Raw genomic sequence first — 13,478 nt, forward strand, 5'->3', positions numbered from 1 at the left:
CCCACTCAAGCCTCGAATTTCTTCATATAATAATTAAGTATTATAAAAAAGAAATAATGTGTCCAGACAAATTAGCCATTGAATTATCAAAAAAATTGAGAAATGAAAATCAATTTTTTATGATTCGTGTCCAAACAGGTGGTATTCAGAAATGAAACTCGATTTTTTTATGATAATGTCCCAACAGGTGGTATTAGGCACGTGGAAATTCCGCACGTCAAGTGCCGAAACTCACCGCAAATGAGAGACGTCGGCGTCATCAGGTGGTGGAGTGTGTCGGGCAGCCGTGGGCGGCGCAGCTGCGGCAGGAGTCCGGCCTTGACCGCTGTGGGGTTGACAGTGAGTGCTAGGGGTGGTGGACCTGCCCTCTGTGGTAGATGGTGTACTGCAAAGAGGGGCATCATGATGTGGTGGGCATTAACACATGGGACCCAGGGGGCTGCTTACTAAATGCAGTACCGCTGAGGGTTTGTCTACAGTGATAATAGAACACACCCTGACCACAACAGTTAGCCTGCCAGTTAACATGAATGACTCACCAGTAAATTAACCAGGTTCTACACTGTTTCCTCTAAATTCCACACAGCAGTATATTAGCATGCCAACAACAGTTTATTCAAATTCAAGCACAACAGATGGTAGGGTAAGGTGACCTACCGATGATACAAAATCGCATATTTTGTCTGTATTATTGAAAGAAAAACATTAAAGGTTACAAAACATTTGTAAATCTTAGAGAGTATAATCTGTCTGAAAATGACGCTATTTCATTTTTTAAAGTTGCAAATGTAGACTAGAAGAAAATTTTAAACGTTGGATCATTTCTTTTGACTGAAGTTCTTAAGCAAGGTATGTGTTGCTCACAATATGATACGCATGTGATAATGTTACATGCACTGGAGACAGAAGATTGAGGTCTTAAAAATGAGGCAGACAACACACAAAACGATACATATGTGTAAGTGGGATTTTTCTGTGGAGCATATATATGTGATAAATACGTCAGAGACAACTGCAGAAATTTCTCTGCTTTTTTTTCTTTTTTTAATATTATAAAGTCAACCACCAATGGGTAGGACCCCAATTCAAAATTAAGAGATACACGAAATAGCATATCTTATAATTTTTTAATTAACAGAAACAGGACCATTAAACACTAAGAAGGTTCCTCATTTGATATTTTCCACCCCAGTAGCATTATGAGGAATTGAAAATTTCCCTATCACATGACTCTTATTGATTACAGATGTCATTTTTGTTATTTGAAAAATTATTTTCTTCTTGAACACAAGCTTCAGAGACATAGCTTCTAGATCTTTTCCAGCATTTTTTTTTCTTTTTTGTTTGGTTCAGATATATGTGTAGCTGAAAGAACACCTCTTTCCTCCTCGAAATTCACCCAAAATAAAATTTACTCCACCTACATGTTCTGGCTATGTCACTGCAATATGAATAGTGTGGATTCTCAAATGGGATAGACGTCATCAATGCTGTCACCATTCTTCAAAGAGATCGGGATCAGAATCAGTTTTCTCAATTTCCATTTTTTTTGTATTTACCAGAGCTTTGGTCACAGGTGTAGCTTCGTCGCTCTCGTTCTCTTGGCCTACTATTTTTTATTTGGAGGCTTTTCTTTCCCAGCAGTGAGTTTATTGCTGGAGTTGTGGTCTCTGGCTGTTGTGCTGATGGCGTCTGAGAAGGGCGACAACGTGCAGTGCTCAGCTGAGCGGCTGGTGGCTGGGATGCAGGCGGAGGTGTATCGCTTTTTGGATTCAAATGTCTCATGTTTTGGAGTGGAACGTATTACGTTTAAGGATTATATTGAATGCTTAATAAATATCTCCATATAACAAATGTGACAATAATTCAGTAGGTACAGAAAAGTTTTCTGTGCCTGGGCCACAAATTTGGTGGGTACATAATCAGTAGTTACATAAGTGTGGCAAATGTTCTAGAGCTGTACATACATTTGTTTCTAGTATGAAAGTGCTGTTTGTCAACTTTTTTTACTGCCGAAGTGAAGCTTCAAATGGAAGCACAAATTATCGGTTACTACTCCTAGAGAATGAGGGAATATCTAATAGTAGGAACTTTTGTGACAGGTATTGATCTTTATTGAATACTCTAGGCATATCGTGTTTTGCAAAGTTTTGCATGTACCAGTTTTAGGAAACTTTAACCTACACACTTTGCTCAACAGCTGAGCTGGAGGGATACAATAACTATTGGACAGGACAGTTCAAATGCATACCAACAACAATCATACAGAATTTAAAGGAGGGTCAGCGTTGGCCGTAATATTGATGTTTTATTGACAGCAGAATCGATTTTCGATCACATAGTGATCATCTTCAGTGCTGTGGTGTACAAATTAAACTCAGACACTGGTATTAAGTTATCAATAACCAAAACTGCAAAGTGATCACATTGGTTATTGATAACTTGATACCAGTGTGTGAGTTTAATTTGTACACCACAGCACTGAAGATGATCACTATGTGATCGAAAATCGATTCTGCTGTCAATAAAACATCAATATTACGGCCAACGCTGTCCTTCCTTTTAATTTTACATATATGGTTGTTGTTCACACAGCACTCCAAGGAGTCGCCAATCAGTCATACAGAAATTAGAACAACAACCATTAAATGTACTTAATGTGATACTCTGATCATCAGATGATGTTTGAAGGGTCTGAAGGTCGTGCAACAGGGATCAACCTGTAGGAGGCACAGACAAGAAAAGGACAGCAGGTTTTGAAATCTGCAGAAAAGGAAATTCAGCGAACGAACTCATGCAGAAAAGTGATAATCAGTGTTGTGATTATTAGAGGTGGATCAGTAACTGCAGTGCATGAGACACAGAAGGTCATCAACAGGGTCCTTGAGGAAGGAAACCGTGCACCATGCATTGGAGGCCAAAAGCAACGCCATAGAGAACAGGCTTGCTTAGTGGGTAGAGTCTCGATTCCCGCTCCTTCATGTATAGTGTTTTGGCTGGTAAAATTTCCCCTCTCTGTGTGTTGTAGAAGCTAGCGCACAGCACATTTTCTGAGGCACAACTGAACAGAAACGAAAAGGGAACTTGAAGGATAAACACAGCATCATGGGGGACTACCTGGAGTTGTTGTATTCTTTTCAGGTGCTCACAAAGTGTCTGAGGAGCAAACAGCTACATCCTGCCACACATGTGCATACGTCAGATTGTTTATTGGATACCACACCATCCATACACGCTTCGAGTGAGAAAACCAATATTGAAACTTCCTGGCAGATTAAAACTGTGTGCCGGACCGAGACTCGAACTCGGGACCTTTGCGTTTCGCGGGCAAGTGCTCTACCAACTGAGCTACCCAAGCACGACTCATACCCCGCCCTCACAGCTTTACTTCTGCCAGTACCTCGTCTCCTACGTTCCAAACTTTACAGAAGCTCTCCTGTGAACCTTGCAGAACTAGCACTCCTGAAAGGACATTGCGGAGACATGGCTTAGCCACAGCCAGGGGATGTTTCCAGAATGAAAAGCAATATTGTTTGTTGTTAAAATTACAGGGGTGTAGCATATACGAACCAAGAAAATGAAAGAGATATACACTTACGAGCCAGAACATTATACTCCTGACCTACTATGGATGGAAACCCTTACCGGCAATATTAGCGTCATTTGGCGAGGAATAATTGCTAGCCAGGCACACACATGGTGCATGCAGTGTCAGACCATGTTGTATGCGTGTAGAATGGGTAAGGTGTGCAGTCTATCTGATTTTGACCGAGGGCAAATTGTGATGGCCTGAAGACTCTGGACAAGTATTTTGGGAACTGGACTACTTGTTACGCGTTTGAGAAGCGCTGGGGTGAGTGTCTTCAACACGTGATCAAACCAAGGTGAATCCACGTCCAGATGTAGTGGAATTGGGCAACCACCACTCATTACACTTGTCAGACGTCGTAGACTGGGCAGTCTGCTAAAACAGGACAAGCGGCGAACTGTGGCGGAAATAACATCAGACTATAATGCAGGGCAAAGTAGATGTGTGTTTGAACACACACTGCGCCGAACACTCCTAATTATGGGCCTCCACAGCTGATGACTGGTGCATGTGCCAATGTTAACACCACGACACGGGCAATTACGACAGAAATGGGCATGTGACCATTGCCACTGGACGTTAGCCGAGCATTGCATACCTTCTTCACCATGCCTGCGGTAGGACTCAAATCCGTCGTCTCCCACGGAAACAGCTCCTTGACACGGGTACTTCAGCATAGGGACAAGCTGACAGCGGCTCCATTATGCTCTGGGGAACATACGCGTTGGCATCCATGGGTCCACTGGAGCTCGTGCAAGGCAACGTGACGGCCCAGGAGTATCGTACACTCGTTGCAGACCACAGACACCCCTCTGTAACGATCAAATTTCCTGGAGTCAGTGGAATTTTTCGACAAGTTAATGCACCACATCAAAAGGCCAGGAGTCTTTTGAAGTGGTTCGAAGAACACAGCGGCGAGTTCCAATTGATGTGCTGTCCCCCCCCCCCCCCCAATGTGCCACATATGAACCATCTCATTCACATCTGGGATGTGGTTGAACGTGGCGTCAGAGCTAATCGCCCTCCCTCCCCAGAATGTACGGGAATCAGGTGACTTGTGTGTGCAGATGTGGTGCCAAGTCCCTCCAGCGACCTACTAAGGCCTCATTGCTTGCATGCCATGGTGCGTCACCGCTCTTATCTGTGCCACTGGTGGACATACTGGCTACTAGGTAGGTGGTCATAATGTTCTGGCTGATCAGTGTATGTAAACATACAGGTTTAGCACTGGGCGTGAAAACAGAAATTGATCTGACCGTCTGAATTACTAAACCTAAGGTTTCTACAACATCATTACATCAACAATAGTAAGTCTTAAAAATGCCGCTGCCCTGCACTACCATTGCTGCCTTGCTGCAGCATACGAGTACAGTGTTCCAAGTGCTGGTAATGTGTGACACTCTGGCTTCTCATCTCCATTTTTGTTGTATGCATTTATAGTTACCTCATTGACATCACTAACAGAGACGCCCAACAACTTCAAATACTGCTTTGTGTAAACAGGTTTACAGCAACACAATGCACCGAATCAGCAGTCCTGGTTGCAACCTACACACATCAGTGTCAGATTCTGCACTGAGCAGCACATATTCGTGTACAAAGCAAAAATGCCTCATGCCGTGAACACAGTCAGTACGTCCGTTCTCGTGACAGTTGGTCCCAAAATCCGAGTAACAATTTGTTGAACACATGGAGTTAAGCACAACTAATCACTGCAAACAACGATACTTTGCTCAAGTGTCAAAACAATTTATGCAAGTCTTATAAACGTTCTTCAATCGTGATATACAGGGTGATCCACTGATCGTCACCAGGCCAAATATCTCACGAAATAAGCGTCAAACGAAAAAACTCCAAAGAACTAAACTTGTCTAGCTTGTAGGGGGAAATCAGATGGCGCTATGGTTGGCCCGCTAGATGGCGCTGCCATAGGTCAAACGGGTATCAACAACTTTTTTTTAAACAGGGACCCCCCATTTTTATTACATATTCGTGTACCACGTAAAGAAATATTAATGTTTTATTTGGACCAATTTTTTCGCTTTGTGATAGATGGTGCTGTAATAGTCACAAACATATGGCTCATAATTTTAGACGAACAGTTGGTAACAGGTAGGCTTTTTAAATTAAAATACAGAACGTAGGTACGTTTGAACATTTTATTTCGGTTGTTCCAATGTGATACTTGTACATTTGTGAACTTATCATTTCTGAGAACGCATGCTGTTACAGCGTGATTACCAGTAAATACCACATTAATGTAATAAATGTTCAAAATGATGTCCGTCAACCTCAATGCATTTGGCTATACGTGTAACGACATTCCTCTCAACAGCGAGTAGTTCGCCTACCGTAATGTTCGCACATGCATACACAATGCACTGACGCATGTTGTCAGGCGTTGTTGGTGGATCACGATAGCAAATATCCTTCAACTTTCCCCACAGAAAGAAATCCGGGGACGTCAGATCCGGTGAACGTGCGGGCCGTGGTATGGTGCTTCGACGACCAATCTACCTGTCATGAAATATGCTATTCAATACCGCTTCAACCGCACGCGAGCTATGTGCCGGACATCCTTCATGTTGGAAGTACATCACCATTCTGTCATGCAGTGAAACATCTTGTAGTAACATCGTTAGAACATTACGTAGGAAATCAGTATACATTGCACCATTTAGACTTCCATCGATAAAATGGGGGCCAATTATCCTTCCTCCCATAATGCAGCACCATACATTAACCCGCCAAGGTCGCTGATGTTCCACTTGTCGCAGCCATCGTGGATTTTCAGTTGCCCAGTAGTACATATATAGTCGGTTTACGTTACCGCTGTTGATGAATGACGCTTCAGCGCTAAAGAGAACGCGTGCAAAAAATCTGTCATCATCCCGTGATTTCTCTTGAGCCCAGTGGCAGAACTGTACACGACGTTAAAATTCGTCGCCATGCAATTCCTGGTGCATAGAAATATGGTACGGGAGCAATCGATGTCGATGTAGCATTCTCAACACCGACGTTTTTGAGATTCCCGATTCTCGCGCAATTTTTCTGCTACTGATGTGCGGATTAGCCGCAACAGCAGCTAAAACACCTACTTGGCCATCATCATTTGTTGCAGGTCGTGGTTGACGTTTCACATGTGGCTGAACACATCCTGTTTCCTTAAATAACGTAACTATCCGGCGAACGGTGCGGACACTTGGATGATGTCGTCCAGGATACGGAGCAGCATACATAGCACACGCCCGTTGGGCATTTTGATCACAATAGCCTTACATCAACACAATATCGACCTTTTCCGCAATTGGTAAACGGTCCATTTTAAGACGGGTAATGTATCACGAAGCAAATACCGTCCGCACTGGCGGAATGTTACGTGATACCACGTACTTACACGTTTGTGACTGTTAGAGCGGAATCTATCACAAAGCGAAAAAAGTGGTCCAACTAAACCATTCATTTTACGTACTACACGAATATGTAATAAAAATTTGGTTTCCTATTTTGAAAAACATAGTTGGTATCCGTTTGACCTATGGCAGCGCCATCTAGCGGGCCAACTATTGCGGCATCTTGTTTCCCCCATCGAGCTAGACGAGTTCGTTCTTTGTAGTTTTTTAGTTTGATGCGTATTTCGTGAGATATTTGGCCCAGTCACTATCAATGGACCACCCTGTATATGTTCATTGATGTATCTGTTTTGAAACATGGATCAATCTAGAGACCTGATGAACCTGTTATGGGAAGGTAAAGAAAGTGTTATGAAGTACCTCAACACAGCTTCTGTAGCTGTCAGGGAAGGTACAGCACAGGCACTGCTAAGCAAACTCAATGTCAAGGGCGCCACAATGTACCGCGAAGTGTTGGCTTGTGGGCGGACACCTACGTGTATCTGGGACGGTATGGGCCATCCCGCGAGTGCGTACCCTATTCCTGGAGGTGGACGCGCCGCTGGCCGTGCCTCCGCAGCCGACAGCGCCGCCACGGCGCCATCCCCCGGCTGCAGTGGGCCACGGATCTCCACGGCCGCGGTATCCTCAGCTTCATTCGCCGTCGCCATTGTAGGTGATTCTGAAACATGCCGTCACTGAGCTCACCTTCCGCTTAACACATTACTCTAGATATGTTTTACAAGGCATCAGCAGTCCAGTGTCAAACAACAGACCATCACAAATGAATTGCAACTGATAATATCTGTGCTACATCAAACTGGTGACACGGTGGAACAGCTCTAAAATGTTGCACAACAATCTTTTAATGACTTTTCTTTCTGCTTCAGCACATTTAGTTACCATAAAACGACCCAAATGGGTTGAGACCTCATTCTTCTAATTTTTTTTCCTACAGTGGAATATGAACTGATCATAAAGTTATTTGAAACCGAGATTTAGTACAATACTTGCAAGGTCAGAAGGAGTTATAGTTATACTTTATTCAACGAGTTATCTTTCTACTGTGTTTAGTTATTGAGGAAATACACGAAATCTTACGACTGATATCTGTATTACTCTACTCGTTGCAGTTAGTGCAGTATGTTTCCTTCGGGTGTTGGTTCATACAGTGGACTGACAATCTGCTAGTGAAGTGTGGGTCGGCTGTTGGTTCATGTAGTGGACCGATAATCTGCTAGTGAAGTGTGGACAGCCTTACTAGAAAACATTTCCTCAAGGTGGCAGCTGGAGACAGATGGCAACTCCTTCTCAACACTTTTGACATATCATATTCCAGCAGGACAACACTTAGTGATATAAATGAGAGTGATAGAATACGTTTCCCTTCAACCAATATTTCTACTATAGTCTTGTAACTAGTGTCATGCTACCACAGCTTTGTACATGATACTGATGGTAGCAGATAATTACTACTGTTATTAATTTTCAGTTGGACGATCTGTATCTAACAGAAGAAATTGTCAATACTAGTTCATACTGCGGGACTAGAAGGTTTATGTTAGATGCCCACAATGCCGTTGAAGTGAAAGAGTAAGTAATAATTCATTTACTGCAATTATTTTGTTTCAGCCTACCCTCCCCTTCGATGAATTCATCTTAAATCATGAATTTAAGGTAACCGTGGTCCCGCTAAATAATAAGAATGGACTATGCATAAACAGTATTCCTGCCATACTTGTGAGATTTCCTTCTCAGCTGTCTCCATGTTTAAATCCATTTCTCATTCCAACATAGTTATGAAGTACTGTAGTCACTTGTACGAAGCATACAGCACAATCCACACACACACACACACACACACACATATATATATATATATATATATATATATATATATATATATATATAGTGGGTGATGTAGTATTCTCCCCTTATAACACGCTATATCACAATAAGTCATCTGCTTTACGCCATAGACTCTCATTAAATTTTGCATTAGTCCAAACATGTCACCGCCTACGATCACGTAAGGAAAGCCATATCGTGGTTTTATGTTATATGATTTTGCCTCGTTATGTCCTAAGGTTTTCATTGAGTTTTTAGTATAGAACAGACTGAAATATTCTGAGACACTGTCTTTCATAAGCATGAACGTCTATCCAACTAAAGCGATATTCAGGGCCATATCACTGCAACAGCACTAGGCAAAAATTTTTGTAATTTAAGTATAAGAAGGATGTTGTATCCTGACGTGTTAACCATCGAGAGGTCCGACAAAATCATGAGGAAACACTGCATAGTGTTGAACTCCGTGAGATATTTCAATCCATTTTCCTTCATCTGGTACTATCATCACAATCCACTTCAATTCCATCCAGATTACTTTGCATTGTTGAATACGATGAAGAACTACTTGTAAAATGTCTGAAACCGAAACAAATTGCGAGAAACTGCAGCGACTAACGGTGTCTACTGGTCGTCACCTGACCTCTATTGAAATTCGATCACTCGTTAGCGTGCTTCAACGCCTGTTACATCTGAACTTGGCGTTGACGTTCACCACGGTCTCCATTGCTGTGATCTGCAAGAAAACTATGAACAGCACTTTGCAGGGACCAGTAACCTCGAATAATCTCTTGGATTTGTTGAGAGAAATGTGAAGCGCAAGTCTTGAATAAAGCCGTTTTGCACCAGTTCCTACAACATTACTGCCGCATGATCTGCCAGCTGCACAGTGCTCTGTGCTCTATGGAGAATATCATTCTTCACAACCCTCAGCTGTCTACCTCAGGTCCCTTGCTGGGGCATACAGGAAAAACTTTGTACCTCTCGGTGTATGGAACATTAACCTAAAATGACAGCATGCGTTTCCTTGGCAAATATCAAATGTGCAGCACAAATAAAGCTCATTCAGTTTTTCCCCATACAGCATGAGCGACACATGATCTTCCGTCTTTACAATATCTCCATCTTCACTCACAACGTTACACCTTTCGGGCCTCACTATGTTTCACAGATTTCTTAGTGTAGTGTTCATAACTAGTTTAATGGCAGTTGTGTATGAAAAAGTAATATAATGTAACCTCATCAATTTGTTGAGTGAACACTGAAGTGAGCAATGTAAATAAAGCCCATTATTTTTTAGTGAAAATCGGTGAGCAATATATATAAAGTGCTTTTTGATTTCGCTTACTTGACAGTGATAAATCGTATTCAAGGTTCACCCTCATTATTTAATTATTACTCTTCGGAGCCAACGGTCTTGCCACAGTGGTAACACCGGTTCCCGCCAGATCACCGAAGTTGTTTGAAAAATTATACATGACTGTGCTTAAACTGACACACAATATTTTTTAGGGCAACGCAATCTGACTTTCAATAATCCCTACAAAAGAATTGCCCTGACTAACATTAACCTATACCTTTCACAAATCACTTACCTCACCAAAATCTTCGTTACTCGAACTACTGCAATACAGCGAGCGCCACTACTGCCAGCTAAATAAAAGATTCAAACTACGGAAGGCACAAACTACTGATAGGCATAGTTAGCAAATGAAAGATTTTAATAGAGAACAAACAATGTATTTACCTTAATAGTCATAATATATATATCAGTTCATGACATCCAGTCTTACAAATTTCAAAACTCCGCCATTTCTCTCCCCACATCCACCACTGCTGGCGGCTCACCTCCAACTGCGCTACGCCACATGCAGTGTTGCCAACTCTAAAAAACCCGAGTCGCTAGATTCAATATCAAAAGTCGCTAGAAAGTAGCTAAAACTGATTTTACTAGGGATGTTCTGAAAATTTCGTGCTGTGAATGGTGCAATAAGCCACTGGGTGGGGGGTAACAAAATATTAATAAAAATCGTCTCATATGTAATTGTTATGTTGTCTTAATTAATTGACCCATCGCTTGCAACAACGTACATATAAAATACGCTAAAGTTTAATTAAATATGTTATCATAATTGACGCAACGCATAAATTGTTGTTTCAATCACAGTAGTCAAATATACTAGAAATGTACAACTATATTTGTAACAAAAGAAAGCAAGAACTCAAATTAGGTTACAAAATATGTACATACCGGCATGTGAGCTATTCATCGTCGTCACTCAGAAGATCGAATAACTCTTCTGTTTCATGCTCTGACAGAACTGTAGTTGATGTAGAGTGTTGAACGTCGCTCAAAAGATGATGTTGCAGTTCGACTGGTTTTGTCACAAATGAGTAAATTTTGTTCGTTCCAATAAGCTCTAATACGTCTGACGGTATGTCAAAAGATGCACAACCTTTATTTTGTTTCTTCAGTTGGTCTCTCAATATGATCAAAGAATTAATTGTCTTTAGCGATAATCTGTTACGTTGTTTAGTTTTTATAATGTTCATAGAACTGAATATTCTTTCCACTTCTGCATTTGAATGCGGTAGACACAGAACAGTCATTGCAAGCTGTGAAATCAAAGAAAAAGGATTCTCCACTGCGGCATTTTTATACTGCAAAACCTCACTCCAAAATAAAACAGTGTTAGTAGTGTTATTCCACCCAATGAAGCATACTGTCTATGAAATCGCCACTAAAACCCAATTCTTTGGCTACATCCGCTACAGCGTTATTTTTATTCACCTTTAGTGTTTCTTCAACATTCAGCATTGACATTTTTGTTCAGGATCGTAACGTTACTTGGCAGTCTTTGCTGAATTTCTTTTATGAGTTTCAGACTAAAGTGAATGCATCTCTTCTTCAAATAAACTTCATTTTCTTCAGACAAACTTGACTCAGACAATTTCTGTTCAAACATAAAGCCAAGTTCGGATTTGCGTACATACATTTGCTTCGAACTGGTGTTGTGAACAAATCAACAGTTGGAAAAACTATGTTTTGTCCGAGTGACTGCATGAGAAATACTAGTGTATCTAGTAATTTAGTGGGGTCATTGTCTTCTCCTTCAAAAGCTTTTATTGCTATTTATACCTCTTTTAAAGCATGTTTAAGATAAAACATATAAAGATAATTTGAGTCGTCACAATACATCTTGTACAAAAGATCGGCAGTGTAACAATTGTCTTGAACCATGGCAAGTGAAAAATGTAGCTTTAGTTCTTCCCACTGCTCCAGAATTCTTCGTATTGCTGGTTCAATTGAAAGCCAACGTGTTGCACAGACCTTCAAAATTTGTAGTGGCTGTTTTCCACAATTTATTGTCTCATAAACCTTTTTATATTCCTCTTGTCTTTTGGGTGAAATGGAGAACCAATTGTAGGTTTCCCATACAAGAAACTCTGTTTCTAGGTATAGTATTCACTGAGGTGTGCGAAACTGCAAGCTGAAGAGAGTGACAAATGCAATGGATCAATACCAAATGCTCAAACCATATTCTCTCGAGTTGTTCGAAAGCCCATTGTTTATTCCAACCATTCCAGAAGCATTATCTGTGCCAATTCCTACCATATTAGCGATTGGAAGTTTGAGATCTTTCAAAGAATTCACAAGAACAGCAGCCAGATTTCTTGCATCTGCAGTTTCTACTACAGCGAGTTTGAGAAATGCTGATCTAATGGTTTGGTTGTTTTCTTACTGTGTAGGCAATTCCCACATTCAGGTTTACTAAATGCTGAACAATGCTACATGATATGCTAAGAAATTAATTATCTTAGTAAATCTAGAACAAAGTCAGTGTAGTAACCATTCTATAGTATAACGATACCTAGCATTTTAGATATTGATACATCTGTGGATTCATCTATTAGTACACTGCATTTTTGGTTACCTATATCTTCAACCAATGATTCTGTAAAATATGGAGCCAAAACTTCAGTTATAATGTTAGTGCACTTTGTACGATTTAATTGCATGTTTTTGGGGCCTCATCACCGGAAAACACCTTCTTCCACAGTATTCCTAAATGATCTACAGCTAAAATAGAACAATGTTCAGCAATAAATAAAGAAAGGGCGCCTTCCACTCTGCTTGCTATTCTAACTGTAGTTTTCGGAACAATTTTCACAGGTAAGGTGGCTTCTGCTTTTTAATCAATTTTTTGTTTATGCTTAATAGTTTTCGAACGCTTTCTAATATCACACAATTTAGCATAAAACTCTGTTACACATACTTGACATCTTGCCTTGGATAAGTCTCCAACGACTGGTTTCTGCCACCCATTGAATTCAGGTTCTGCTTCCCACGCATCCCGATATTTTTGAGCGTACTGCTTGTTCTTCTGCGGCAAATCCATTATGTAAGCCACCATAACATAAGTTTCACCAGTTTATAATTACTGAAAGTACATTAAAACTCAGGCGAACTAGAGGTCATGAAACAATCTACTCACTCGGTAACTCGATATCAGTCCTATTGTTCATTGTTTAAAACGTAATAATGTCTGAGATACCCCCACCGAATTGTTCTTGCGTGACCACTGTGCTTGTGGTAATAATTTGACTGCGAGTTAACATTTCGAAAAATTAGAGGTTGCTACACAGAA

General features: G+C 40.9%; 1 protein-coding gene across 1 annotated transcript in view; it reads right to left on the bottom strand.

The window, feature by feature from the left end:
- LOC126213476 (ankyrin repeat domain-containing protein 6-like) overlaps positions 1 to 13,478 on the bottom strand; it is a 57,268-nt gene that overhangs the window by 14,440 nt on the left and 29,350 nt on the right. Inside the window, exons 2-3 of the mRNA XM_049941249.1 lie at positions 7,519 to 7,663; positions 236 to 385 (exon numbers count right to left, since the gene is read on the bottom strand). Of these exons, the coding sequence (XP_049797206.1) occupies positions 236 to 385; positions 7,519 to 7,652 (284 nt within the window). The 5' untranslated portion in view covers positions 7,653 to 7,663. The remainder of the gene's footprint in view (positions 1 to 235; positions 386 to 7,518; positions 7,664 to 13,478) is intronic.

Source organism: Schistocerca nitens, chromosome 11 (assembly GCF_023898315.1).
Source record: "Schistocerca nitens isolate TAMUIC-IGC-003100 chromosome 11, iqSchNite1.1, whole genome shotgun sequence".
NCBI classification, from domain to species: Eukaryota; Metazoa; Arthropoda; class Insecta; order Orthoptera; family Acrididae; genus Schistocerca; species Schistocerca nitens.